Source organism: Macrobrachium rosenbergii, chromosome 56 (genome assembly GCF_040412425.1).
Source record: "Macrobrachium rosenbergii isolate ZJJX-2024 chromosome 56, ASM4041242v1, whole genome shotgun sequence".
NCBI classification, from domain to species: domain Eukaryota; kingdom Metazoa; phylum Arthropoda; class Malacostraca; order Decapoda; family Palaemonidae; genus Macrobrachium; species Macrobrachium rosenbergii.
In genome coordinates, this window is record NC_089796.1 from 34,784,164 (window position 1) to 34,810,007 (window position 25,844).

Here is a 25,844-nt window from a genome sequence, read left to right on the forward strand (position 1 = left end):
TATATTTATACACCACGTTAGAGGATAAAAATGGGCTTAATCGATCCTTGTAGTTAAAAAACGAACCTATTGTTAGAGGATTTTTGGGAATTAATTTTAAATTAATCACACCATAATGCTTCTGGATAATTTGCATAAATCGTTTTCTAAAAGAGTCGTCGTATGAAAAGGGAAATTTGGCGTAAAAATTTAATTTAGGTATTGTTGGAGGTTTTGTGACATTGGTGAATTGTTTATTAAGAAAAATTCGAAGCTGTTTAAAAAATAAAGTTTGCGAAAACCAGTTACTCATGAAATATTCTAAGAGGAAATTAATTTCCTGATGAAAGGATTGCCAGTTCGAAGTAATGAGGCTACTGAGGGTCAGAATCGGCTCCCATCGGGGAATAAGCTTTCGTACAGGTTGTAGGCTCTCCAATCCAGATCATTCTAATATCAGAGCTCATTCTAAAATCTGCAAAACTCATATTGAAAGAAATGACTTCAGCATAATAGGCCAAACAGCAAATCCTCACGAATTGCCTATACTGAGTCATTGTTTATCAAACAACTAGTCCCCCAGTTAAATACCCAAACCTCTCTACACAATTGTACCTGAGTTAACTCTGTCTATAAGCATTCTGTCGTTTTCTCTCCACCTAAGGTTGGTTAGCGGTTTTTTTGTTCTGTGTTTGTTTTAGCTGTATTGTATTATATTTAGTGAATTTTATTTTTTAATTTTTTATTTTTCTTATGATTTTTAAAGCTTTTACAGTAACTTTTAAGTAATCTGTTCATTATTCAACAGATCCCTGAAGATGTAATACAGAGAAATTATTATGAAACGTTGGAAATAAAGAAATATGTTAGAGTTAACTGGTTTCCCTGGTCCACCCTCACACTGATGTGTATATATATATATATATATATATATATATATATATATATATATATATATATATATATATATGTATGTATGTATGTATGTATGTATGTATGTATGTATGTGTATGTATGTATGTATGTATGTATGTATGTATGTATGTATGTATGTATATATATATATATATATATATATATATATATATATATATATATATATATATATATATATATATATATATTTATATATATTGTGTGTGTGTATATGGCTGATGAGTTTATTAAGTGATTAATATAATTTATGGGGCCCTGCTAAGCCAATGACACACGTAACCTGTCAATTAAAGCTGAAGTTAACCTCGAAGACATACAATTACTTAATTGAGTAAGGTCGCCAATCGGCAACAAGTGAATTACATCAAACCCCTTTACTTCCCAATTAGTCCCGACAAATAAAGAATGTGCGGTGATAGCGAGGAAATTACATGAACAATTGGTCAGCGTCTGACACAGTTAATTTTCCCTGCTCCCATAAGAAAATATAACGCAACGAATGGCTGTACTAATATATGTCATACGCAGTTCTAGCACTGGTAAAGGCTATTTCTTTTCCGAACAATGGGATCAAGGCACAAGGCTGCCTGAAGTTTACTTACTTAACTTTCCCTAATTCCTACTTACTGCAGGGGAATAGCTTACACAAATTCACTAGGCAGTATTAATTATTCTTACACTAGACTTCATAAAAAGAAATATGGTTATACCAGGTTCTTGTAGATGGTGGCGAAGTGGTGAAAACAAAGGGAAATGGAAATACAGCGGAAGAGATACTAGCAAGTCAATGGCGAAGTGGTGAAAACAAAGGGAAATGGAAATACAGCGGAAGAGATACTATTAAGTCAATGAAAATTTGTCAAGTTTCAAACTTACCGTTGACATAGGTTGCTTGCGCATGCAACTGACGATCAGCAGTCTTAAAAAGACCTGTTTGATGCCTCACTAGTACCAATAAACAGTAAGAAGGCAAGCACAAAGGATTAGTTATGCACAATGTGTGTACTCCTCGTGATAGCAAGTCTCTCTCTCCTCACTTTCGGGGGTCAAGCCAGGGCAGCTGTAGCGTTGGGTTGTTTGTCGTGTCAGGATGCCTATACACCTCCGGCAGTCTGAAAATTTGACAAAACATCGCCGAATGCATAGGACAGAGCAAAAGGAAGCTTGGTAAAACCCTCCCTAGGGGTTAAGCCCCTAATGCTAAACTATCCCTGCTAAAGACGTAAGTTTTTTGAAAAACACACAGCCTACCTCTGAACGTTTAGCTTCCCCTAGCGTCGACGGAGACGCTTTCCTGTCATTGTTAGAATGATATTCTTACTAAATAATGCAGAGAGGGCGAACAGCAAGATATTTATCTATAGAAAAGCATTCTGTTTTCTATCCATTTATTAAAATGCCGACGTTTCATATCGCTTGATACATCTTCCAGGCTGAAATAGCGATTAAAAATAAGCAGTATTTGTGTATAAAAGATAAGATATATACACACTACATACTTATTTACACCATATTAGCGGTTAAAAGACAGAACAAGGGGAAAAACCAAAAGCAGAGGCAAGAAGCGCAAAACACCTACCCACAATGGTAACGTAAACCAGACTAACAAGAAATGCAGAATAGGAGGGGGATAGAAAGAGGGGGGGGGGGGGGAGCACAGACACAGGCTAAAAACAAGAGCAAACTATGCAATGAACAGTTGGGTTGATGCTGATTGGTGATTGAGGGTAGGGAGTCAATTTGATCATTATAGATTCAAGGGTGGCTAGTTCCTCCATACTTCGTGTTCTTCCCACAGTACTAATGTCCTTGGCGTCTATATGTGTTTTACGCTTCCTGCCTCTGCTTTTTGTTTTTCCCCTTGTTCTGTTTTTAACCGCTAATATGGTGTAAATAAGTGCGTAATTTGTATATATCTTATCTATTATACGCAAATACTGTTTATTTTTAACGCTATTTCAGCCTGGAAGATGTATCAAGCGATACGAAACGTCGGCATTTTAATAACTGGATAGAAAACAAAATGCTTTTCCATAGCTCCATTATGTCTACTGTCTGATATATATATATATATATATATATATATATATATATATATATATATATATATATATATATATATATATATATATATATATATATATATATATATATATATATATATATATATATATATATATATATATATATATATATATATATATATATATATATATATATATATATATATATATATATATATATATATATATATATATATATATATATATATAAATATATATAAATATATATATATATATATATATATATATATATATATATATATATAAATATAATATATATTTATTTATTTATTATATTTATATTATTATATTATAGCTAAATCCACGTGAATGAAAACCAGGACTTTGAACAAGTACTAAAAATAAAAATATACTAAAGGAATTTGGTTATAAAAAAAAAAGGAAGTGTCAATATATTATATATATATATATATATATATATATATATTAATCAAAACTTATAAAGATATATTTCCTATTTATATAGTATCAGTTCAACCGGTATCTAGTAGTTATAACCTTTCTAAATATCTTGTTAAATTACTATATATATATCTTGTAGGTATTATTTCAAATTATATATATACAAAATTTGTTGATTTTGTACAGGCTTTCCCATATTGAATTATCCAGTACTGACAGATTAACCACTTTTGATGTGACATCTTTATTTACTAAAGTTCCTGTTGATGACTTACTTCAATATCACAACATTTGAACTTGTATAATCTAGAATTACCTACCAATGTTATTATTAATTTGTATAAAAAAATTGTAAATTCACTTTCAATGGTAATTTTATGAATAAATATTTGTCAGCTCAGTGCTATGGAAACCCTCTTTACCACTTTTGTATATATATATATACACATGGAATTCTTTAGTCTAGATTCCAAGAAATATATTCTCTAAGGTGTTTTGGGTTTTATTTATAGACGATTGTTTTTGTATTGTAAAAGAAAATGTAAATATTCATTGTTTTCTTGCAAACAATTAATAACTTTGTACTATTCCCTAAAATTCAAAATAGAGTATGAAGAAAATAACTATATACTCATTTGTGGATGTCTTAGTTATTAGAAATAACACCCCTTTTTGTTTTAAAGTATATAAGAAACCGCCGAATAATTTGTCATATATTCATTTTTACTGCAAACCATGCTAAACAAATTAAGGTGTCAACATATTCCAGTATGTACCTTAGAGCTCTTAGAATTTGTAGTCCTGAATTTTTGGAAGAGGAGTTTAAAATTATTGATAAAATAGGAGATTTATTATGTTACCCTCCATATTTTTTAGGACTTTATAAAAATAAAACAATTACAATCCAACCAGTGTTAACAAAGAACTTAAGAATATTCTCTGTTTACCATTTCATCCTAATTTCATTCCTGCAGTTCCAATTTTAAAAACTATTGATATTAACTTCGTATTTTAAATATTTTGAGATATAAACTAATTAAGAATAGCCCACCCACGGGTTCAAATCCGCAGCCGACTGGTCAGAGAGGCGGCCATTTTGCTATCCGTGTAGACACCCCGGGATTATGTATGTAATCAACGGATAGGTTTGCTTATAAGCAAATGGGTGTTACAGACTAATACACACACAAATAAAGCCACTCCAACATCTCCTAAAAATATAACGGACACCTCACACGTCTCAAACTGTTGACGTAACCGCTCAACTCTCCTCACTGCTGGGAGAAAGGGAGCTGGTGACTGGTACGATACACGTACATGCGCTACCAGGGTCTTAAGCGATATCAGGCAGGGCAGCCAATGGAGACTACGGTCTACCCCAAAGCCAAATCAAAGTCCTTCAAAAGAAGGCATCGTGCTTACCCCATACAAAAATGGGAAAAAGGCACGTTAAAAGAAGAAAAGAAGAAGAATAATAGCCCACCCAATTCAAACAAAACTGTTTACAGTATTCCATGCAAAGAATGTGATAAGATTTATATTGGCCAAACGTCAAAAGGACTAAAAGTAAGAAGCTCCCAGCACAAATATGCCATTTCAAGAGGCTTATCAAATAATGGCATTGTGGATCATTGGCTTAAGACAGGCCATGGGATGAACTGGGATAAGTCAACGGCAATCTACAAGGTCCACGGCCATCAGAAAAGAAATCTGCTGTAGGCTGTGTTCATTGAAGCTACTTCCACCAGGAATGTTAATCTCCACCCAGGATTATCCTTCTACTGTACCACCATCCATATTCTAACAATTCCTCCCTCTTAACAAATGTTTCTTAGTGCAACCGTGAGGTTTTCGTGTGGTTACAAATTTCAAACCTTCTTACAGTCAATTTCCCTTTCATCACTGAATGACCTTATAGGTCCCAGCACTTGGCCTTTGGCCTAAATTCCATATTCCTTCCTTCCTTCCTTCATGGTGAGGTAAATGAGGTAAATATGAATAATGCATTTCCATAGATAATTACCAACAGTAATGGTTGGCAGATAATATTGATAATAAGTCGAGTCAAATTGAACTGTAGCACTGAAAATTTTCATATAGCAGAAAAAATAATAAGTAATAATGCTTTCAAGTATAATTAAAGAATATCATCAAAAGCTGTGTCAGTAGATCCTTCCGTACATCATTAAAGAAAAGCTGCAGTAAATTATGTTCACCATATATTCAATAAAGACGGTTTCTCTAACCAGTTTCAGTTTAGGAATGCTATTCACATCCAGATATTTAGTATAACTTCCAAAACCACCAATAACTCTGTGCACACATGTTGCCATTCACTCTAGGCCTATGTGACTTCCATTAAACCATTCATTTGTAAAAACAGTGTTCCCAGTTTCATAAAATGATGTATCAGAATTATCCATATTTGTAAAATTATCCTATTTCAATGTGACATTTTTGATATTCAAAAGAAAATTGACATATGTAAGATTTAGAAGTTATTGTGCATCCAAACTGGTCTACTCCACATTCGGTGTAGCAGGCTTGCCAACCGAACCTCATATGTTTGTGCATTTCACCACCCTTCAGTGAAGAAAGGAAGTTATATAAATTGTATAATCTAACTTGAAATAACACGCTTCTAAAGAAAGGCCTTTAAACAAATGGTAATCTGATAACATTAGATCTCCCAAACTCTACCCACTTCTTTTGGTTTTTGCATAAAATACCGGTCTTTTAACAGAATGCTCCTTGTACAAATGATACACTGATAACACAGTTGATATCAAAACGTAATGAAATATTTTGTAAAATGATTCAGACATAATGCTTAAAACCTGCATGAAACAAGGAATTTTCTTGCACTTTTATTTTTTACATGCTTAAATTGATTCTACTTTTCATATTGTAACAAATGTTCTCAAACTAATTATTATAGGGACTATAAAAAAGAAATAGGATCCGAACGACATATTTCATAAAGTGGTGCAATATCAATTATTGTGGTTTTACCATGTTTTGCATTACTGTGGAACCACTTCAGTATTGTTGTTAGATTGATAAAAGATATAGTGCGGTTTGAGTAATGTCAGGATAGTCTATCTTCCACTCACATGTATTTAATACTGTTGGAGTTCAACATAATTTGCTTGCGTTTCAGGTTAGAAATTTCCCTTACCAGTATTAGATACTTAAGCTTGCATATCACACTGTAGAGAGTACTCAATATTCTTAATAGCGTCCCTTTAACCACAACCCCATTGCTCTTGATCTATTCCCTTTGATATTTTTCTACTTGATTTTCCAATTCTTCATCTCACCTTTTCAATTTTCACATCGTCGAAGAACAAATCTTTCAAACGAGACAAAAGAAAAGATAGAAATGTGAGTCAGTAGTCTTGTGAAACTAATTCTTACTGGTGTTACAATAATGTCAAGGTTTCTTTAATGGAGACCCATGATTGAACTATATCGTTAGGCTTATTCCAGTTATCACTTTGCATAATTACTTATATCCACAAGTGTCTGAATATTCAAGCAATGATAGAAGTATGGAATTTGGAATTATTACAGTACGCATGTTCTTATTTTGACAGTTCATGAAATCTTAACGATTAACAGTGTTATGTTGAATATGAATGCAAGTATCATGAATATACAGAACTGAGAATCCTTCCATATGTTTATATTTTAGGAAAATGATTATAAACTCTTTTGTATTATCTGTAAAAAAATGTCTCTTCTCAGGATACTGTATACCAGACAAGAAGGCCATTTGCTGATGCGACAGATTATGGGAATCCTAAGGGGCAATACAGAAAACCTCGACATGGACATGTTTATCACTCTCAAAATTTGCACGAGCCATCAAATGGTAGTGATTACTCTGAAAGTAACACTGAGCATGGGATTGGATGGTCCAGGCGCAAAATGTCTGCTGCCCAAGACAATTACAATGCCGGTGAAGAGTTTGATAAGCCTGTCTTCCACGTGAAGAAGAAAAGCCGTGAACTTTCAGTAATAACTCTGATAAGCATAATGCTTAAAGACAAGAAATGTCAGGCACCTATTAATTTACTAATGAAATTAGGTTTAAAGCCAAGAGAAGTTTGGCCTGTTGTCCATGGAAATCCGCACTTGTTTAATGTTAAGGGTTCAGACGAGATAATATGTTTGCGCCTACAGATTAAAGTTTGCAGTGGTCATTTAAATAATGGTTGCACTAACAAATCATCATGCTGTAGCCTTCACATATGCCCTAGACATCTCCAGGGAATATGTAGGAATGTAAATTGTGCTCTGGGACACAAGATAACCAGCCAACATAATGCTATGGTTTTGTATGACTTTAATTTTAACGATATTCCAGAACAGGATATTTTAAGGGTTTTAAGTCTATCGGTTCCTAATCTGTATGCTTCACACCATTTAAAGATTTGTAATGACTATAATGGTAAAAAATGCCAACGCACTAATTGCTCGGATCTTCATATATGTCAAGACTATTTAATAACCTTCAAATGTGATACAAAGTATTGTCCTCTCGATCACAGTTTTCAAACAAAAACGAACACCCAGATCCTTGAAAGCCATGGAATAGATACCAATGAGAGTCCTCGAGATATTATAAAGTCTATAAAAGACAAATACCCTTCTATATTCAGGCAACAGCTCTCGCATGCAAGAAGTGGAGATTTTTCTAAACAGGCAGGAAGGCAGCAGTTTGAGAGAAGAAATGTACAACAGACAAGGAGAGTGCAGTCTCAGAGTAGTGATAATGTAACTGGATACATTAATCCAGGTTCAGAATCTGTGAGAACCCCATCAAACTTTTCCAACCCTGAAAACTTACAAATTGGGGTACTGCAGAACACTGTCACACTGTATGGTGTGATGAATATCAAGGAAATGTTGCCATACCACAGATATGTTATTACTCAGTAAGTAGCCGATGTAGATATGAAGAAGGGGGATGTAAACGTCTCCATGCTGACAGGTACTTCCATTGGCAAGTTAAGCAGAGAGGTAAAGGATGGATTAATTTGAGGCCACATCAAGTAGAGGTTTTGGAGAGGTCTTATTGTGATCCTGCCCAAGATGGTGTAGTGGTACCACCTGTTGATCATACAAATTGTCCTAAGGGTATGCTGACTTTGTTTGGCAAAGACAGCTGGCAAGGGCATTTTCCTTCCATGATTTTGCGTAATGGCAAGACTCAAATGTCTTTGGATCTTCGTCGAATATGTTCAGAAAACGTAGATGGAAACGTAAAATGTGCACAGTATTTATGGTATTTCTTAGATCAGAATAATGTATGGGTTCAGTATGGTAACATTGACACCACAAATCGAGGCTTCCTTGTTAGTAACATTACATCTGAGGACATAGAAAAGGAATATCAGAGAAATCTCGGTTCATCGATGACATTTAAAAACTCGATGTTTACCTACTTACTTGATTTTCAGTCAATGACCCAAACCAACACCTCCACAAACGTAACCCGAAAAGTGAGGCGAAGGCCTGTGCCTCACCTAAAAGAAAAATCAAAATGGTCATTCAATATTTTTAACCGGCCTTAGTGCTGGTGTTTTCAAGAGTCTAAGGCTTTGAAGGAATGGAATTTAATATACGGAAGACCACTTTCTTAATGAAGCCTCAGGGTCTTGAGGAACAACAAAGGACTGAATGAGTAAGCCCAGTACTAAAATGGAAAATATCTCTAATGGTATTGTGATAAAATATATCTATTGAGGTAGCTTCATGTTGACCATCTTTTTCATTTTGCCAAAATAGATGAAACACAAAAGAATATAAGGTATGCTCTTATTACTCATTGTTAAACACGAAAGTTCACTTCATTAATCACGCTTGGTTTTTTTTGTTTTCATTCCTTACCCTATGGGTTATTTTAAACATTATTTTCGTATAAACTTCATTTTACATATAGCCTAGATGTAAGTACTCATGATTAACCCACCGTGAAGAAATTTAACATTTACAGATATATCTGATTGTATCTGGTTTGTATCAGTAGTGAAAATTTGGAATGTTTTTAATTTCTTGTGTTCCTGTGGTTGTCTCCAAGAAATTTGTAAGAATTCCTTTTTGCCTATTCGTTCCCAAAGCAGAGTCCATAGCTTCTAGTTATGGATGAATTTTAAAACGAATGTAGAGAAATATGGAGAAATATTTAATTACTTGAGAAATGTATAACTCTTGTTACTAAACATAATTCATGTAATGTTCAGTATTTTAAGAGAAACATGTTTTATAACAAGTTCTGTAAGAGCAGCATCATGCTAGCCCTTGATAAATATGGTTATAGTACCTTATCTGTTGTTTTATTTGCAATTGATATTCAGGAATCATCAGAAGTGTATAGTATTTCTGTATGTCAGCATACCCCACTATATTCTTTTTCCATGACATTTGTCAGATATGCTTTATTGTATCAATGGTTGTATAGAGAATTTTTGCTGTGGTAAATCACATAATAAAAACCCCTTTGATTCACAGTAAACAAAATAAAATATTTAGGAATCATAGCAAAATATTTTCTTTTTTACATTTTAGTTGGTTGATTGAATGATAGAGTTTAAGCTGGAACCTGTAAGGCTTATTCAGTTCCTCTGAATTTGCAGTTTTCCTTGGAACTAGAACATTAAATTTACCTCATCATAAAATAATACAATATATAAAATACATATGTTAAAACTATTTTTCTTAAAAAGCTTCATGTAGATAGTTCTATTTTTCTTAAAAAGCTTCTTGTAGATAGTTCATAATGTTACCTAATCTACACTGTCATTTAAATTTCTGAAATATCTTTGCCATCCAAATGGTGTGTCCTCCTTAAAAATCCATATCTGGAGCAGCGCACTAGACCGTGCTCAACAAAGAGATCTGTCACACTGAGCATGCTCTGGTCACTGGCTCCCTCCGGAATAAAAATATAGGTCAGTGGAATGTTTCCATTCTTGAGGCAGGTCAATTTAACAGACTTTTTGTTAGGTTTAAAGACAGGTCTCAGGAAGCCAATCACTCGTCGAATTTTCTTATATTTCTTATTTTGAGGATAGTATGGATGGTGACCACTATTTTTGTCATTAAATGGAGAATATTCTTTAAGAAGGTTTACGTATCAGAGTGGAACCTTTTTCTAAAAAAAAATTAATCTTATAGCGTCTCGGGCTCACTAGCTGCTAATTCATATTCCTGTTTTACTGTATGAGCAGGAATCCAACAAACTGAACATATTTATGCCTAACAGAATGCTGAAGGGAAAACATTCCCGAGTCATTTGGATTAACGGCTTAGAAGGGTCAGGTTTTACGAGTGCTTCCAAGACACTTCTTGAATGCTTATATATATCATGGTTTAAATTTTTCGTAGCCATAAATTCCAAGACATTGACTATGGCTGCTGTTACAGCAGTTAAAACAGAGTAAGAATGTGTTAGTTTACCAGCTTAGGATTCCTTTTCATATCACTGCCCAACCTACGTCACCTTGCGTTTTTTATTCAGTGAAAAATTTCCTCGCATTTTTATGAATATTACCAAGATTATAAAATGTACTTAACATCGCTTCATCCTGATGATTTTTCTTCTATATTTTCAGTGCATATGCATGCTTTGGAAAACCCGTAAAGGAGTATTTGGTTTGATTTGTGAAATTTAAGCTTTCAAGTCAAACACCTAAGTACTGTTGGCCATTCAGCGTTTAAGGCAGTGTAAAGTGGGAGTAGGAATAGCTAGGTATCCAAAAAAAAAAAAATAAAAAAAAAATAAAAATAATAAGGGAAATGAAATACAAGGATATAAAGGTGGCAGGGGGAGAAAAACCCACAGTTCCACTAAGAAGGTAATTATACTGTATAGAGGTGTTGAACAGTAAGACTGAAGAAAGGTGTCAGGAATGGAGGTAACAAAAGGCTAAAAATGGACGCAGCTGCAGGCTGAAAGAATGCTATAAACGCCCTTTGGTGATAACTACAGTACAATGTGCTTTGACTAAATGTGTATTTCATCAAAAATCATCCTTAGCTTAGGGTAAAGTATCTCCATTTACGAGAAGAGTTGAGATTATTTCATTATTTCTACATCTACAAAACTGATGGCAACTGCATTTGATGTAGAGAATCTAATCTTATGTTTATCCGCTTACTTGTTTATTGCACTAATAACCCTCTCATAAAAAAGAAACTATAAATCTGTTTATATTTCCTGTTTTATCCATAATATACAATTATTTTTTATATTAAAATGACAAGTTGCTTGATGCGGTTTTTGTAGGTCGAAGAAAACCGTCTAGTTTGATATTTCTGGAATTGGTTGGATAACCTAGGTAAAGGGGTCTTGGTGTTGACCTGTTTTACCTGAATGTAAGTTGGTAAAGTGACAGCAGATTTTTACTACACAGTTGCCAGACCAAATGAAAGTCTGGTAATGATAATTTTTCCATCAGCTTACAGACAACACAACTGCTAAGGGCTATTGGTCAGCACCACTAGGTAGAGAGGCATCCTAAAAAGGGTATTTTTGTTACTGAGATGATTAGCGCAAGTGTCCAGCTCTTTGGTAGCATCCATGTTTCCCAGATTTTGGTAAAGATATTTATTAGAAATTCCTCGCATTTTTCCCAGATATTTCATAAAGAATTGTATAATTACCCGGAAGGGGGTGCACTTTTCTCAAGGCAGCTATCAATTTTGGATAAATTTGGTTTACAACTTTTGCAGTTGGATAGAGAAATCTGTGCATTAAAAATGGGGTGAAATGTGGACAATAACTTTCCTCTTGATAATTTTGCGAATTGTTAATTTTTCTGCAATTTTTTTTTAGGTGGGGTAGTAAGAGACTCATTTAATTTAAGAGTAGACAGAAGTTCAAGAATGAATTTGACACTCAAGTTTTTTTGTTTTCTTCCAAACTATTTTGGACAGCATTTTAAAGGTTTGCTATTTATATAATAGTCATGGTTCTTTTTTGACTTAATTTAAATCCGTGTTTTGATTGGCCATATACATTTGTATAAGCTTTGTTGTTCAGAACCACCCTTTTATACATTTAGCAGCATTTTCTCTCGATTTTTCTTATAATACCACAAGTTTTGCTCTACAGCAAGCCTAGAGGACTACCCTTCTGTTCTTGGAATAGAGGCATTTGCACTGCTTCGGGTGGTTTCTATGGAAGATTTATTTACTCCTCTATGAAACTAAAAAGTTTGTAGTTATCTCAGCACAAGCGCTACCTTTAATTTTTTCCAAAATCTTTAATCTACCTTCCATTTAGGGAGAGAAGCATTTTCTTCCACAGGTTTTACATTGATTGGGAAATACTCTCTTCAAGATATTCATTTACTGACCAGCTACAATTTCATTTTGAGCTCTTAGACCTCTACAGCTCCACCAGATTATTGAACAAAATTATGTATTTTTGGAGGACCCCTTGGATGAGGCCTTCATATTTAATTTTATTTATTTATCTAAACACTCTGAAGATGAGCTTGCCATTGGTAGTCGTGGCAGACTAGGCTTAGATCCTCTTGGTTTTCTTTGGTTTGTTTCACGTTGCCTCTATTTTTGGAATGTGCCCTCCTCGAAGTCATTATTCCTTTCTAGAAAAAAACATTTCAAATTTAATTTAGATATATCTATCTACTGAATGATACAGAACGGCTGGTTACAGGAACCTTGGCGGCTGGTTACAGGAACCTTGTTGGTGGTTGTGCATCCATCAGTTCTACACTAGATTTGCCCACCCTCCCTCAGGTCTGACAAAGAGGTTGCATGATTTGGAGGAGAGATGCTGGCTACAGAAGTAGAAGGGTTGGCTAGTAAAGACATTATTTGCCTTTGAGAGAGAGTTAATTTTAAGGGCAAATATATTATTTTTGCGCACATCCCATACTCGGATACTCTGCATTTGAATTGCACACTGCACGTTCTTCATTGTTGTATTCTTAAATGTTCTTGTTACTTAGTATTTGTTTTTTGTTAAAGATTTTACAATTTGCATTTTTCTGCACAGACCATGTCTAGATAAAAAATTATCAAACAGTCTTTGAATTTGTATTTGTACTAAATGGGTGGCATATACTCGATGGATAGCTAAATTGTGAAATAATACTGTAGTCGTTGAGTTTTGAACATATGACCTTTTCACAGAGTGTGTTCAAAGGTATGTCTGGGTCTTCAAAAGTAAGAATGTACTTTAGACTTTTATGTTCCTTCCACTCACTTTCTGAACACACGTAGAACTTCTTGGTTAAAATCATAAACATAATTAAATATGACCTATCTACCGTTTGGGTCGACCATTTTCACCTGTTTGGCCATCATACACAGGGTAGAAGTGCCAAGGGGCATCATCAACTTACGGCGGGGGAGGATGGCCGGGGCCGGTTGAGTTAGAGAACCCGAATCTTGCTTGTTCATATTAAAGAGATCCACTTCTGATTTTCGTTCATTTGCCATGACTGACTTACAGTATGTTGCAAGAAAGAAGAAAACTTTGAATCTTCATGATGCAGGAGCCTGATGCAGTACTTGCACTATGAAGGAGGACTTATCTTTATGGTCAGAAAATTTGTAGAATATGAGCATTTACTCATAAAGAGCTTCAGAAATGAAACTAACTTTGTTCCAGGTAGTATGGGGCTGACGTAGCTATTCTTTACTTGTACCAGTAAAGTAAAAGGCATCGGCATACGTGGGTTATCCCCACAGTGCACATCCACTGACCATTTGAGCCCTCGCTGGGCACGTGTTACCAGTATGCCAGGATATCCATAATGAGGAAAAGAGAAAGTTAAAAGGGTAATGTAAGATAAGCAATAGAGAAGATCAGGGATAAGTCGGTCCACCAAGATGGAGGGTGGGTGACTGATTATTTGAAGCACTGGAACTTAACAGGGTTAGTGCATTTAAATTGATAATTTTCTTACAAATCTAGGGAGTTCAAAGGCTTCCTTCCATTAGACAAAATAAACAATAAATAAATTCAAATTTTAAAGCTATGTAGGTTTAATAATTTAGATCTTTAAAGCTATATTTTTAGTAATTTATGCTTTATTGCTTCTTGCAGGTGATCTTTTTCTATTTCAAGTGCATATATGATTCTGGAATAAATCTTGAGTTTCAAGCCACCATGAATCACACACTGCTATATCTTGCATGCTGGATTCTCTTTTGAGCTTTTCAGTCACAAGGTGTACCACAGTTTTGCAGTTTTACAAATGCTTGATCTGTGGACAAATTTAAAACAGTTATAACATTGTAGAGGTGTAGGCTTGAACTGCCAGACCAAATGCTTTCATTTCTTGTTATTTTCAAAATTATTTTCAAAAATGAAAATGGTTCTTCAAAATTAAGAATGACCATCATTATATTTTGGACGATCATGTACTTTCCATGCATGTTCTGGACACACATTGAAAATTTCTTCGTCACTGGAATCATAAAGATCTTTCATTAAATATGGCCTCTCTACCATTGCTGTAATTTCAAGGGGGGGTTTCACCTCTTATCATCTTGTCGTCCTCTCATTTTTGTCCTTATAGCATGTTTGACAGACTTTGGTTTAGTAAGAATAAGGATATATTTTTCCCAAATTGGCAATGTTTCCGTATTGAATGCTTCATGCTACAACACAAAAAAACACTCCATAAGTGTGACTTCGTCACAGCATTCTTTCGTTAAGAGGGACAAATAACACAATGAAGTTGAATATTTCTAAGTAGATTTAAAAATGTGAAGTTCCATGCATTTGCTACATGTCAGTTTCATCGGTTGGGATTGCTGTTAATGAGTTAGTATTGATTTACTCTGCAGCATTTGTCCCATTCAATTTTCTTCAAGATTTCGGGGTGGGAGGACGCTGCAGAACTTGGTAGTGGCAAAACACACGCTGTTCTCATTTACTGCTTATGACTGTGCTGCTGAATTTCTTTTACTGCGTATAATTAATATGTCAAAGTGCAGTGTAGGTTTTGATGTCATTTTGGACCAGAGTCAGTTCTCTCTCTTGTAGCGTGTTAAATTTTTTTAAAATACCATATCGATATTACAGCTGAAATTAGACATAACTGATTTTCGTACTCTTTCGTAAATTGAAATTTTAACAAATTAAATGAGCTTCGTGAATGCAGTTGATAAATGTGAAAAAATACATTAAATTACCTTTCCAATGGTATATATTTTACTGTTATTCATGCTTCACATGGCTTCGAATGAAATAAGGAAAGAGAAATTACCTTCCCAATGATCTTTTACTGCTATTTATGATTCATATTGCTTGGAAAGAAGTAAGAAAAGAAAGAAAAATTTGTATATGATTATGTAGAAGTGGCACTGTGATAATTGTCTTTGAATTGTCCCAGTTTTGTGGAGATGAAGTTCAACCATTCCCTAATGCTCTTCAAATGTCACGTCTTTTTAGATCTTCAGATACTCCAGTACTAATCACAACCCCCTAAGGTGAGTGAGGTTCAATTCAAGGTAAAAATGTTTTTGGTGAACGATTTGGATTGAAGAAGTCCGTAGGATTTTCACTCTGTAGGATGAAATTTCCTGCTTCCTTCACTGAGGGACTGAAGTGTTTTTGTAGTTTTCCAGCATTAAAGTCCTCTCCCAGCCTCTCAAGGAGGCTTTGGTTGAGAAGTTGTGCTAGAGGATAAGGATTTGTCATCTTGTGGGTGCAATCTATCCATCCTCGGGGACATCTAAATCTAATTCAGGGTGGAAGGAAGGTTGTGGCATGAAGACTGCTTTATGGGGTCCCCTCACATGTTTCCCTGAGGGGCCAGGTTCTTCATAGAATTTCTAGGATCGGAGCCATTCCCAGGTTAGAAGTCTTTCTTTCATGACCAGGGAAATGTAATGCCAAAGAAGTTGGGCAGCTAGGTAGGAAGAAGACAGAAATCAGTCCAGCTTGGGCTAAAGAAATGCTTCACAAGCTTTGATACATTTGCAGTGTGCTATGTGATATTTCGGCACCATTTCTGGTACAGAATAACGACTGCAATTGTGTCCATTTTCATGTTTCTACTGACTTGCAAATAATGCTAAATACATACACAAAAGACTTCCAAATAACCATGGTTATATTTATTTGAAATAAGTTTTTTTTAGAAGCATAGCTACTAATGATGGCAAAGCTACTTATTCACACACAGAAAAAGCACATGTTCACATCATTCCATTTTAAAAACACAATCTATAAAATGATGATGTAAATGGATATTGTTAATATTTCTCTGATTACTTGAGGGGGAATAAAAAGCAGAGTCTGGGATGACGATTAATTAAAGGTGAATGATAACATTACTGCAGGTCAGATGAAGAATAGCGATATCTTTGACTAGATATGGCATGTACATAAGATTCAGTATATATCTTATCTGTGAGGTTAGATAAGATTCAGTATATCTTATCTTTGAGGTTTATTAAGTATGGTACTGGTAACTGAAGTGGTACAGTTTACTGCTGTCTAACACTTCGTATGTCGGTTTGGCTGTAGTTACAAAAGTTGTTGGTAAGTCTCTCCTTCTAGTATACACTTTGTATGTTGCGATTATAAACACACACGCGCAAGTAACCCTATACATCTAAGGGGAGGGTGGGGGGAGTGCAAATACATCCAAAGTAAAAGAGTGACTAGGCTCGCCAAGGATACGCTACCTCCAGGATACCCGAGGATCCTGCGGATACCCGAAGATCCTGCAGTAACCCAGGCAAACCTAAGATAATGCACACTAAAAAATCTCCATAGAATCTATTAGAGCGCTTTGTGAAAGGCTGCTGAACCCTGGGGGCCAAACCAGGTTTTGCAGTAAGACTGGGAAACCCACTGGGTTCCCCCTCCAAAGACACACAAAAGCAGTATTTATACATCATTGAGGCTATTACAAGAGGAGTAAAAGTGACTGGTAGATATTTAGTGTTCAGTGTAATGCATGACCATTCCACATCGTTACTAGGCTGATGCCTTTCAGGGTGCCGATCAAGTGCTACGTCAAGCTGAAGAACAAAATTAGTATTGCCTCAATTATCGACATTAATATACCCAAGGCCCTAGTGAATATTGGAAGTTTATGGATACGGGTTTAAAACTATAGATGTAAAACAGCACTCCATAGTACTGTACGTGTAATGCCTACTAACAACACAATACTGTGTGCTGTACTATCTGCTGAACACGAACTAAAAACCAAAACTGCTCAATGTACTACTGTATATATAAAATGTGTTGGCTTGCAAAAATTGACATTGAAATAATTTTCTCTCTCTCTCTCTCTCTCTCTCTCTCTCTCTCTCTCTCTCTCTCTCTCTCTCTCTCTCTCTCCTGTAAACAATCCTAAAACTGCTTGCGTGTCCCAGAGAGAGAAAGAGAAAGGTAAGCAAACGCACGATAAGTGTATACTGAAGTTTACTTCAACACATACATGTATGTATTCACATGCTGATATTATATTGAACAAGTAGCTACCATTTGTTCTGCAGTTGGTAACTCCACATTTAAAATGTAATAAACATTTCATTGAGATGTGTGTGTGTATGTGTGTGTTGGGCTTATTAAAAATGAACTACAGCAATTTTTTTTATAAGGCATATGAAACCTGAGTACATTTTTACTCCATCCAAAACGTGGTAAGCTACTAGAGCAAAGGCTACTGCTTATCATTGGTAAAAACTTTGGCAAGTATGTAATGCACTACACTTCTTAACAAAATTATTTTAATCATATTCCATTAAGGTATGTTAACTCTTGTCGTGTAATACGTAATTAAATTTGCATTGTGAAAGTGCAGTCCATTAGTCGATTACATGTAAATTACACTTCTGAAAGGAATTTTACTAATGTCTGTTGATCTACTTCCTCTTTCTTTGTCGTGCGCGCTCGTACTGCGTTGTTTTGTATTTTCATTATTTATTATTACAAGCTAATATCTGTTGTGGAATGGGATTTTTATCATTGTTTCTCAGTAGACAAATTGCATTACCCGTTGAATCAATAAACGTTTCAGTCAGTGGTACAGTATATGATTGCTGAAACTGAAGATAATCATGTGATTTAGTTGATGTTAAGCATTTGTCAATTTTCATCTGCCATACCATCTAATAGATGGCGATAAAGAAAAATAACTCTGAAAGACAAATACAAGCAAACACTCAGCAAATGTGTACCGTAGATTACCTGAACGTGATGCATACGTAAATGTATACTCGTATAAATACGAGTATACACATAGACTGAGACAAAGATTTTCAGTTTGCTGGTATCTCGGCTTTTGGAAAACATTTAATATTAAAGTCAGTGAAATAAATAAAAAAAAAAAGTAATTTTTAAATATGCTGTACAAGTCAAAGTCACACTTTTAAGCACTGAGACAGTCAGAATGGGGCAGCACACCAACCGAAACAAATCAGTCAACTCGTGAGTGTTGTCACCATATTTTTATGCTTATTTTTAGTTTTCAAAATTATGCAGATCAAAAGTAGGGAGCTTCTTCAAGGTCGGACCATCTCTGACGCTGGAAAATACGATAGTGTCTTCTATTTAACATATAATTTTGGTCTTTGTTTTCGTTTTGTTTGGAAATTTTAATACTCATTAATTCACCATCACTGTCAGAGGTATCCAATATAGGGGAGTGAGATGGGGAGGACTCTTGAGTAGCAGCGTAGTGTAATACACACATACACACACACACACACACAAGCAGCCAATGAGAGAACAAAACTATGACGAGGTTATGATTCATCTATGTCAGCCATTCGGGCAATAAACAAGCTGACGTTGTATATGAAGTTTTGTTTTTGAGCCAGTAACCGTAGCATAATTCCCCAAGCGGAAGAGTAGGTTACTTTCATACCCCTGAACATGATTACTATGGTCTATCCTCAACACTATCCATTTTTCAGTGTGCTTTGTGAACTATTGTGTTACCACCACATTCTTCTGCCAGTACAGTATTGTAAACCAAACAGAAGGCATTTTACTCGCATATATATCCACATATATTTTGGGGTAGAGACTACAATTGCACACAAATTATACACATATATAATATATATATATATATATATATATATATATATATATATATATATATATATATATATATATATATATATATATATATATATATATACACACACACGCTAGTTTATGTATGTGTAGGCTACTAAGTCAACTTTTTCAAGATAGTGTTGTACTCTGAATATTCATTGCTTCAAATACTTGCAGAACTTAGTAAGTTTTTTTTACCTTGAATATGCACAGAACTTAATTGCAATATTTTATTAAAGTCATGTTTTTCATGTTTTTTATTTGTTTTGCAATACCAATGAAAATTTATAGAGAGTTCTGCCAAAGGGTGTTGATTGTTCTTGTTTTTTTTTTTTTTTTTTTAAGTTGATTGACTTATTGAGTCACGTGAAAAGAGCTGTTCAATTTCAGATCAGTTTCAGATGGCTGAAAGAAGAGTCTATCGCCGTCAACCTGGGTTCAACTATGATAATGCCAAAGATGACAGGAAGGAAGATTATAGAAGGAAGAAATGGGATGTGTGCATCTCTGATGAGGAGGATGTGAGTGAAAATGAGCCGTCTTTGAGACACCAACCAGATCGTCCAGGACATCTGTTTCAGTATAGAAATCTAGCAAAGCAACGTGGCAGTGATGAGAATGCGAGACCAAGAATCTCAAACATAAGAGGGAGACCAGTAAGGTTCAGTTCTGATGATGAGGAGGAATACGTGCCACCAAGAACTCCAAGGAAGCAAAAAACTGATCAAAATCCACCAAATCTTTGTGAGTAGAATTATATTCTTGTTCACCAGCAACATGGAATACAAAATCATTCTGAAAGGCATGCATACACAGTATAGCATTTTTACTGTGAGTGAGCTGAAGACTAACAGTGATTATTGCAGTATGCTTAATAAAAACCCTTAGTCAAAGCTTAGTGCCATACCACTTACCAAGAAACATTCCCAGACAAACCTTTTACAAAGGAAGCACATGGGCGCCAATCTTTGATAGTTAATTACATGCTGTAAGGCCTGATATTGTTCAGCTGACAATCTGGCCCATTCTTAGTAACATAAAGCTTTGACACCTGGAATATGGAGGAGGGCTTAGAAATGTAAATATGAGATTTCCCTTTAGCATATTAACATCTTATCGTGGTTTTTTCTAAACCTGCCATAGGAGTTTTTTTATGGCATTAATTTTCTTCGTGGTAACGAGATCACAAAATAAGTAGACAATTCAGCTTAATTTGCCGTTTGTGCCTTTTTATGTTAATTACAGTTTAAAGATTTAAATTTATGTACTTACTATATATGTTAATTGACATTATGCATGTATTCTCCTGTTAAAAATCAATAGCTTGAGTGAAATGCATTATTGGCTCATCATCGTTTGAAATTGTCAAAGGCTGTTCACCTAACTGTTTAGATATAGGATACATACTGTATATGGGTGCAAGGCACAATCCAATACATGTATATTTCATGTGGATTCGTGAAAAATATACAATTTGTTGATGTATAGAGCAGCTACCCTGATTTGGAATTTAACATGAATTATCAGTTCTTTCCCTCAACATTCCCAAACATAATATAGACATGTTTCCATACAGAGCTATTTATAATTAAGGTTGGTAATAAGAGTAGAGAAGGCATTCGGTAGAATACCGAGAGAGGTGGTGTTCTGGTGTTGTTAAAGAAGAGGAAAATGCCAGGAGAGTTGGTTGAAATCATATATAAAGGATCAAGGACAGCAGTAATGAGAGACTGTGGCAAAACAGAAATATTTGAAGTTTAAGGATCTGTTTACATCAAGGCTCAACAATTAGCCCATTTCTGTTTGCACTGGTTATAGATGTATTGACTGAAAGGATGAGGGATGAAAATCTATGGGCATTCTTACATGCAGAAGATCTGGTGATTACAGCAGAAACTGAAGAATTGCAAAGAGGGGCAAGAGAATGGCAGGAATCTCTTGAATGGGATGATATGAAGGTATATGTGTTTAAAACTTAGGCTACAGTGTCCAGCAAGTAGGGAGGGGGTATGTTATTTATGTAAGATAAAAGAGACTTAGATTTAAAGCAGGTAGAGAATTTCAGATACATATGATATACTGAAGTCAGGAGGAAGGGTATGAAGCTGAGGTTGAATGCAGGATATAATTAACTTGAGGGAAGTAGAAGAAGGTGGCAGGGGTAGTGTGTGACTAACGAATACCAAATAAGAATACTGTGTTCAGACCAATGATGATGTATGGTTCAGAAACATGGTCATTAAGAAGGAAAGAGGAACAGAGGCGGGAGTGAACAGAACGAGGATGCTGAAGGGGGATTTTGGGGATCTTTCTGCATGAGAGACTGGAAAAGAAAGAAATTATAAGTGCCAGAGTTGCGACGATTACTGATATGATAAAGAAAATCAAGATTGGAATGGTTTGGGCATGTGGTATGGGTGAGTGAGGAGGAAGGAGCGAAGAGGGCTTGGCTAAAACTTAAGGAAAACGGTCATGAGAAAGGCCAAGGATTAAATGGCGTGATAAAGTGAGGGAGGATTTAGAGAAATGTTTAGCAAAGAAAGTGAACTTAGAGTAGATGCATCATGGCAACTGACTCCTTAGCTTCAGGATAACAGTTGGGATGATGATGGATAAGGGTAAACTTTACAATGATATACAATATAAAGTATTACAATTATTGTCGTCGAACCCTCATATTTATATTTTATGTGCCAAAATCAGATAGGTTCACCTAACATCACCTATTCTTCATGTGTGGACTGCTCCGAGTCAGTGGAAGTAAAATAGAAAGGAGAAAGCATTATAAGAGATTTTTGTGTTGATTTTTCCCTTTGCCTTGGATTCTTTGATGTCAAATTTAACTAGCCTGGGTTGTTGTCTCACTACTGATAAAGTTGTAGCTCCTAAGCAGAACTTAAAAATTGTCTTTTACTCCTCTTTGCAATGGTTGATGCAACAGCAATGGGAGCATTAAATTTTGGAGTTGCCTTTGTCTTGGTATGTTCATACGGAGAATGTTTATCACCTTAACCGAGTTGAGAGATATTTTCTCAACACCAGCCTGTATAAACATACAAAACTGTACTTTTTGCAACATGCAAAACCTGTCCATATTATTTTTAATGAGCAGTCTCACTGTGCAAGCTATTTTTTTCACTGACTGCTCGCCATATTTAAGCCAGTCCATTGCTAGAGTACCAAGCTGATTATCTACAACTGGTCTGATCCATCCGCTTGAACCACTCATATACTGAGTAACACTTCATCTCAGGACCCAAACTGTGCACATGAGCTATTCATACACGCTTAGTAAAATATCTTTTTAGGATCTGAGCCACTCTTTAGTTACTGAAGAAGGTCTGACCCACTGTGCTCCAGTTTTCTAGAGCTGCTCACCTTTGCTAAAAGAGCTGCGCCTCTTCCATTCACCAAGCTCATTATCCTCATACTTTTCAAGTTTTCATATGTCTGCAACTGACACCTACTTTTTAAATTTTCCATCTAATTACAAAGGCAAATATTTCATGGAAAAAACCATTAAAAGTTATAGTTTATTTAGGATTTTTTATTTTGTATACAGTTTTATATAATTTTTTTTTTATTTTAGACTGTGTTCAAAGAAGATTCAATTTTGAAGCTTAGAGTCAAAAAAATTAAAAGTGACCACAAAAAGTTGTTTATTGTATTCTAATGATTATCCACTGAAAAATTATATATCTTCCATGGATTTTGTTTAATATTATTAATAAACTAAAAAATATACAATAATCAGTTATTTGTTGGTCCAGATTGCTTTTAAGCAGCATGTGTTTGGCAAGATGGTATGAGTAATGTCTGACAAAACAGTATCTGTTTTTTATTGAGAATATGGAGCCCCAAGGCCAGGAAATATGTCATCTGGCCATGAATGTTCATAATATAGCTTCAGGTTTGTCCACGGGAAATATTGCTTTGTTATTAGCCGACCTCACAGGGGGAGATCTTGTCTGCCTGAAGAGTATGGAAACTGTGTGGACCATGGATGGTGGTATGTTCATCACCAGCAACAACAAAATAACTACCATTTATTGTTCAAATCCTATAAGATCCAACATTTTTGGAAGGGTTATCTATTCATGCCTCCATAAGACAAGATGGACACTTATACATTCCTCCATTTGAAGTAATAAGAAAGTCCTGGGCAGAGGGGGACCTCTAGAGACCTTTAGAATATCTTTGGGTAACTTTGATAGACCCTTTTCTTACCAAGTCAAATTTAAGCCATAGAACTTTTGAGAAGTTCGTAATTCCACAGTTTTCATTAGTGCCTATGCATGCCTGGCAGATATTCAACAATGGCTCAGAAACGAGAGAAGTTTCTTAAGAGGGTAGCAAAGACAATTTTTAGACCATGTAAGATGCCTTGCTAGTCAAAGTGGAAATTTTCTTTAAAGATGGTGCAAGGAAAGGAATGTCAGCACAGTCCATGTCACCGCTCCCAATATAGTATCCACTGTTCATGAGGACATGACTCTTCAAAAGATTTTCCAAATGTGAAGGGGAGGTTTCTCCACTTCTTTACAGCTGAAATATCTGTGTCAGCATTTTAAAAAACTTGTACAAAAAAGATAAATAAGACTGAACCATATGAACCTCAAGAAAATATTACTTTGCAAGGATAGCCTTGCTCTTGTAGGTTGCATCTTTCCAGTGACCTTCAGCCATGTCAGATAGCTACTCACACAAGAGGCTAGAATTGTGTCTGCCCATCTTTGCAGCAGGCTTTGTTGTGAAGATTCAAATCTCAGAAAATGTTCGTTTTTATTTCAGTTTATAAGCCAAATAATTATACTTCATTGTATACCTTTAATAATTCCAAACAGAAAAATTATATTTTTATATTAGTAACTTACATAGTAATTACATAGCTATCAATTTCTATTAAGCGGCATCTAAAATTTGAAAATTTGCGGTAGCAATTCTGTTTTGTTTTTGGGTAAGTAGCTAGCCCCGCCAACTTTCAGGTAAGAAGAAGAACAACACAGCAAGAACGATCAGTTTATTTCTGCCAGCTTTTGATGAAGGTTGTAAGCAGCAGCATAAATTTTGGACTTTCGTAGGCTTTACTGGTTATTTTCCATGAAGTATCGGTGAAGTATTTTTGATTCTTTTGGTTGTCTTTTGGCATTTATTTAGTCAGGTTGACTTGATTGAGACAGTTTACAGAATTTTTAATTTTTCCCCTTTTAAGATTTAATTTTTTAACTTTCTCTTGATGATGTCCAGTGCAAGTCAAGCTAGCACTATGTCTCATTTGGGTGATACAGTTCGTGAACTTATGAACCACGAATGGAGTGCTCACAGTGAAGTGTTAGTGGAGGAGCCGGCTGTCTGTCCCACCGACTCTCCTAGGTGAAGGCCCCTGACACACACCCCTGCACCTGGGGAAGTCATACCGGAGCCCCAAGGGAGGTCGGTGGGGTCTGTCCACAGGCAGTTGACCCCTCAGTCGCACCCGTAGGTGATTCCCAAGCGACAACAAAATGCCATTGGAAAGGCGTTTTCTTGGATGCGCACCATCTTTCCTCCAATTCTGATGCGTCAAGTCCTGATTGCAGGTGCCAGTGGCGCTGCAAGGAGGAATATAGACCACTGAAGAGGTCAGCAGTGGATGTGTCTAGCACCCCTCAGGTGCCTAGTAGGAAAGTGAAAGAGGCTGAGCCCTCATGTAGTTTTTGGGACAGCCCAGAACGTTTTTTGCCAGAGGTTTCTCCTTCCAAGTGTTGTGTGTCAGATCCTGATCAATCCAACTGGAGGCAAGTTTCTTTGGAGCATTCATTAGCGCCTGAGCTGCCTGCCATTTCTGAGCATGCTTCATTGACAGTGCGCCCTTCAGCTCCCACCCATTCCTCCAGATGTTCTTCATCTTCTTGCATTGTAGTGGTGTCAGAAGCACCTGCTCCTCAGTTCGTACTGACATGCCCACTGGAGCCAGAGCGCCCATCAGCGCCAGAACTTCCAGTAGTGCCCAGGCTTGTAGCCATGTCTGAGCACCCATTGGCTCCCGAGAGTCTGTATCTTCTGAGCTCCCAGTAGTTCCCAAGTGCTCAGCTACGCCCTAGCTTCCAGTATCTCCCAAGCGCCCATTGCCGTCTGATCATCCCTCTTCTCATCGTGTGACAACAGTCTTCTTCTGCGGCGCCAATTATTGTAGACCCAGCTCTGGCTCCCATACAGTAGTGCCTAGATGACATTTCAAGTTTTTTGAAACCTCAACCCCTGCCAGCTAGAGCATTAGAGGCACCTGTCTCCAGTTTTGCCAGCCGAGGAGGAGTCTCAGGATCCGGAAGAGGAAACTCCTACTATGCCACATTCAGCTCTTGTGCTTTCTTCTTCACACCTTTCCTGAC

At 35.8% G+C, this 25,844-nt stretch overlaps 1 protein-coding gene across 21 annotated transcripts in view; it reads left to right on the forward strand.

Annotated features, from left to right (window-relative positions):
• LOC136836296 (dentin sialophosphoprotein-like) overlaps window positions 1-25,844 on the forward strand; it is a 377,513-nt gene that overhangs the window by 146,915 nt on the left and 204,754 nt on the right. For 17 of the 21 annotated variants that reach the window (XM_067100383.1, XM_067100385.1, XM_067100377.1 and 14 more), the window contains one exon: window positions 19,869-20,217. In XM_067100383.1, coding sequence (XP_066956484.1) covers window positions 19,869-20,217 — 349 coding nt within the window. Of the gene's footprint in view, window positions 1-19,863; window positions 20,218-25,844 lie in introns of all 21 variants that reach the window. The other 4 variants (XM_067100393.1, XM_067100387.1, XM_067100391.1 and 1 more) reach the window with 1 other exon arrangement.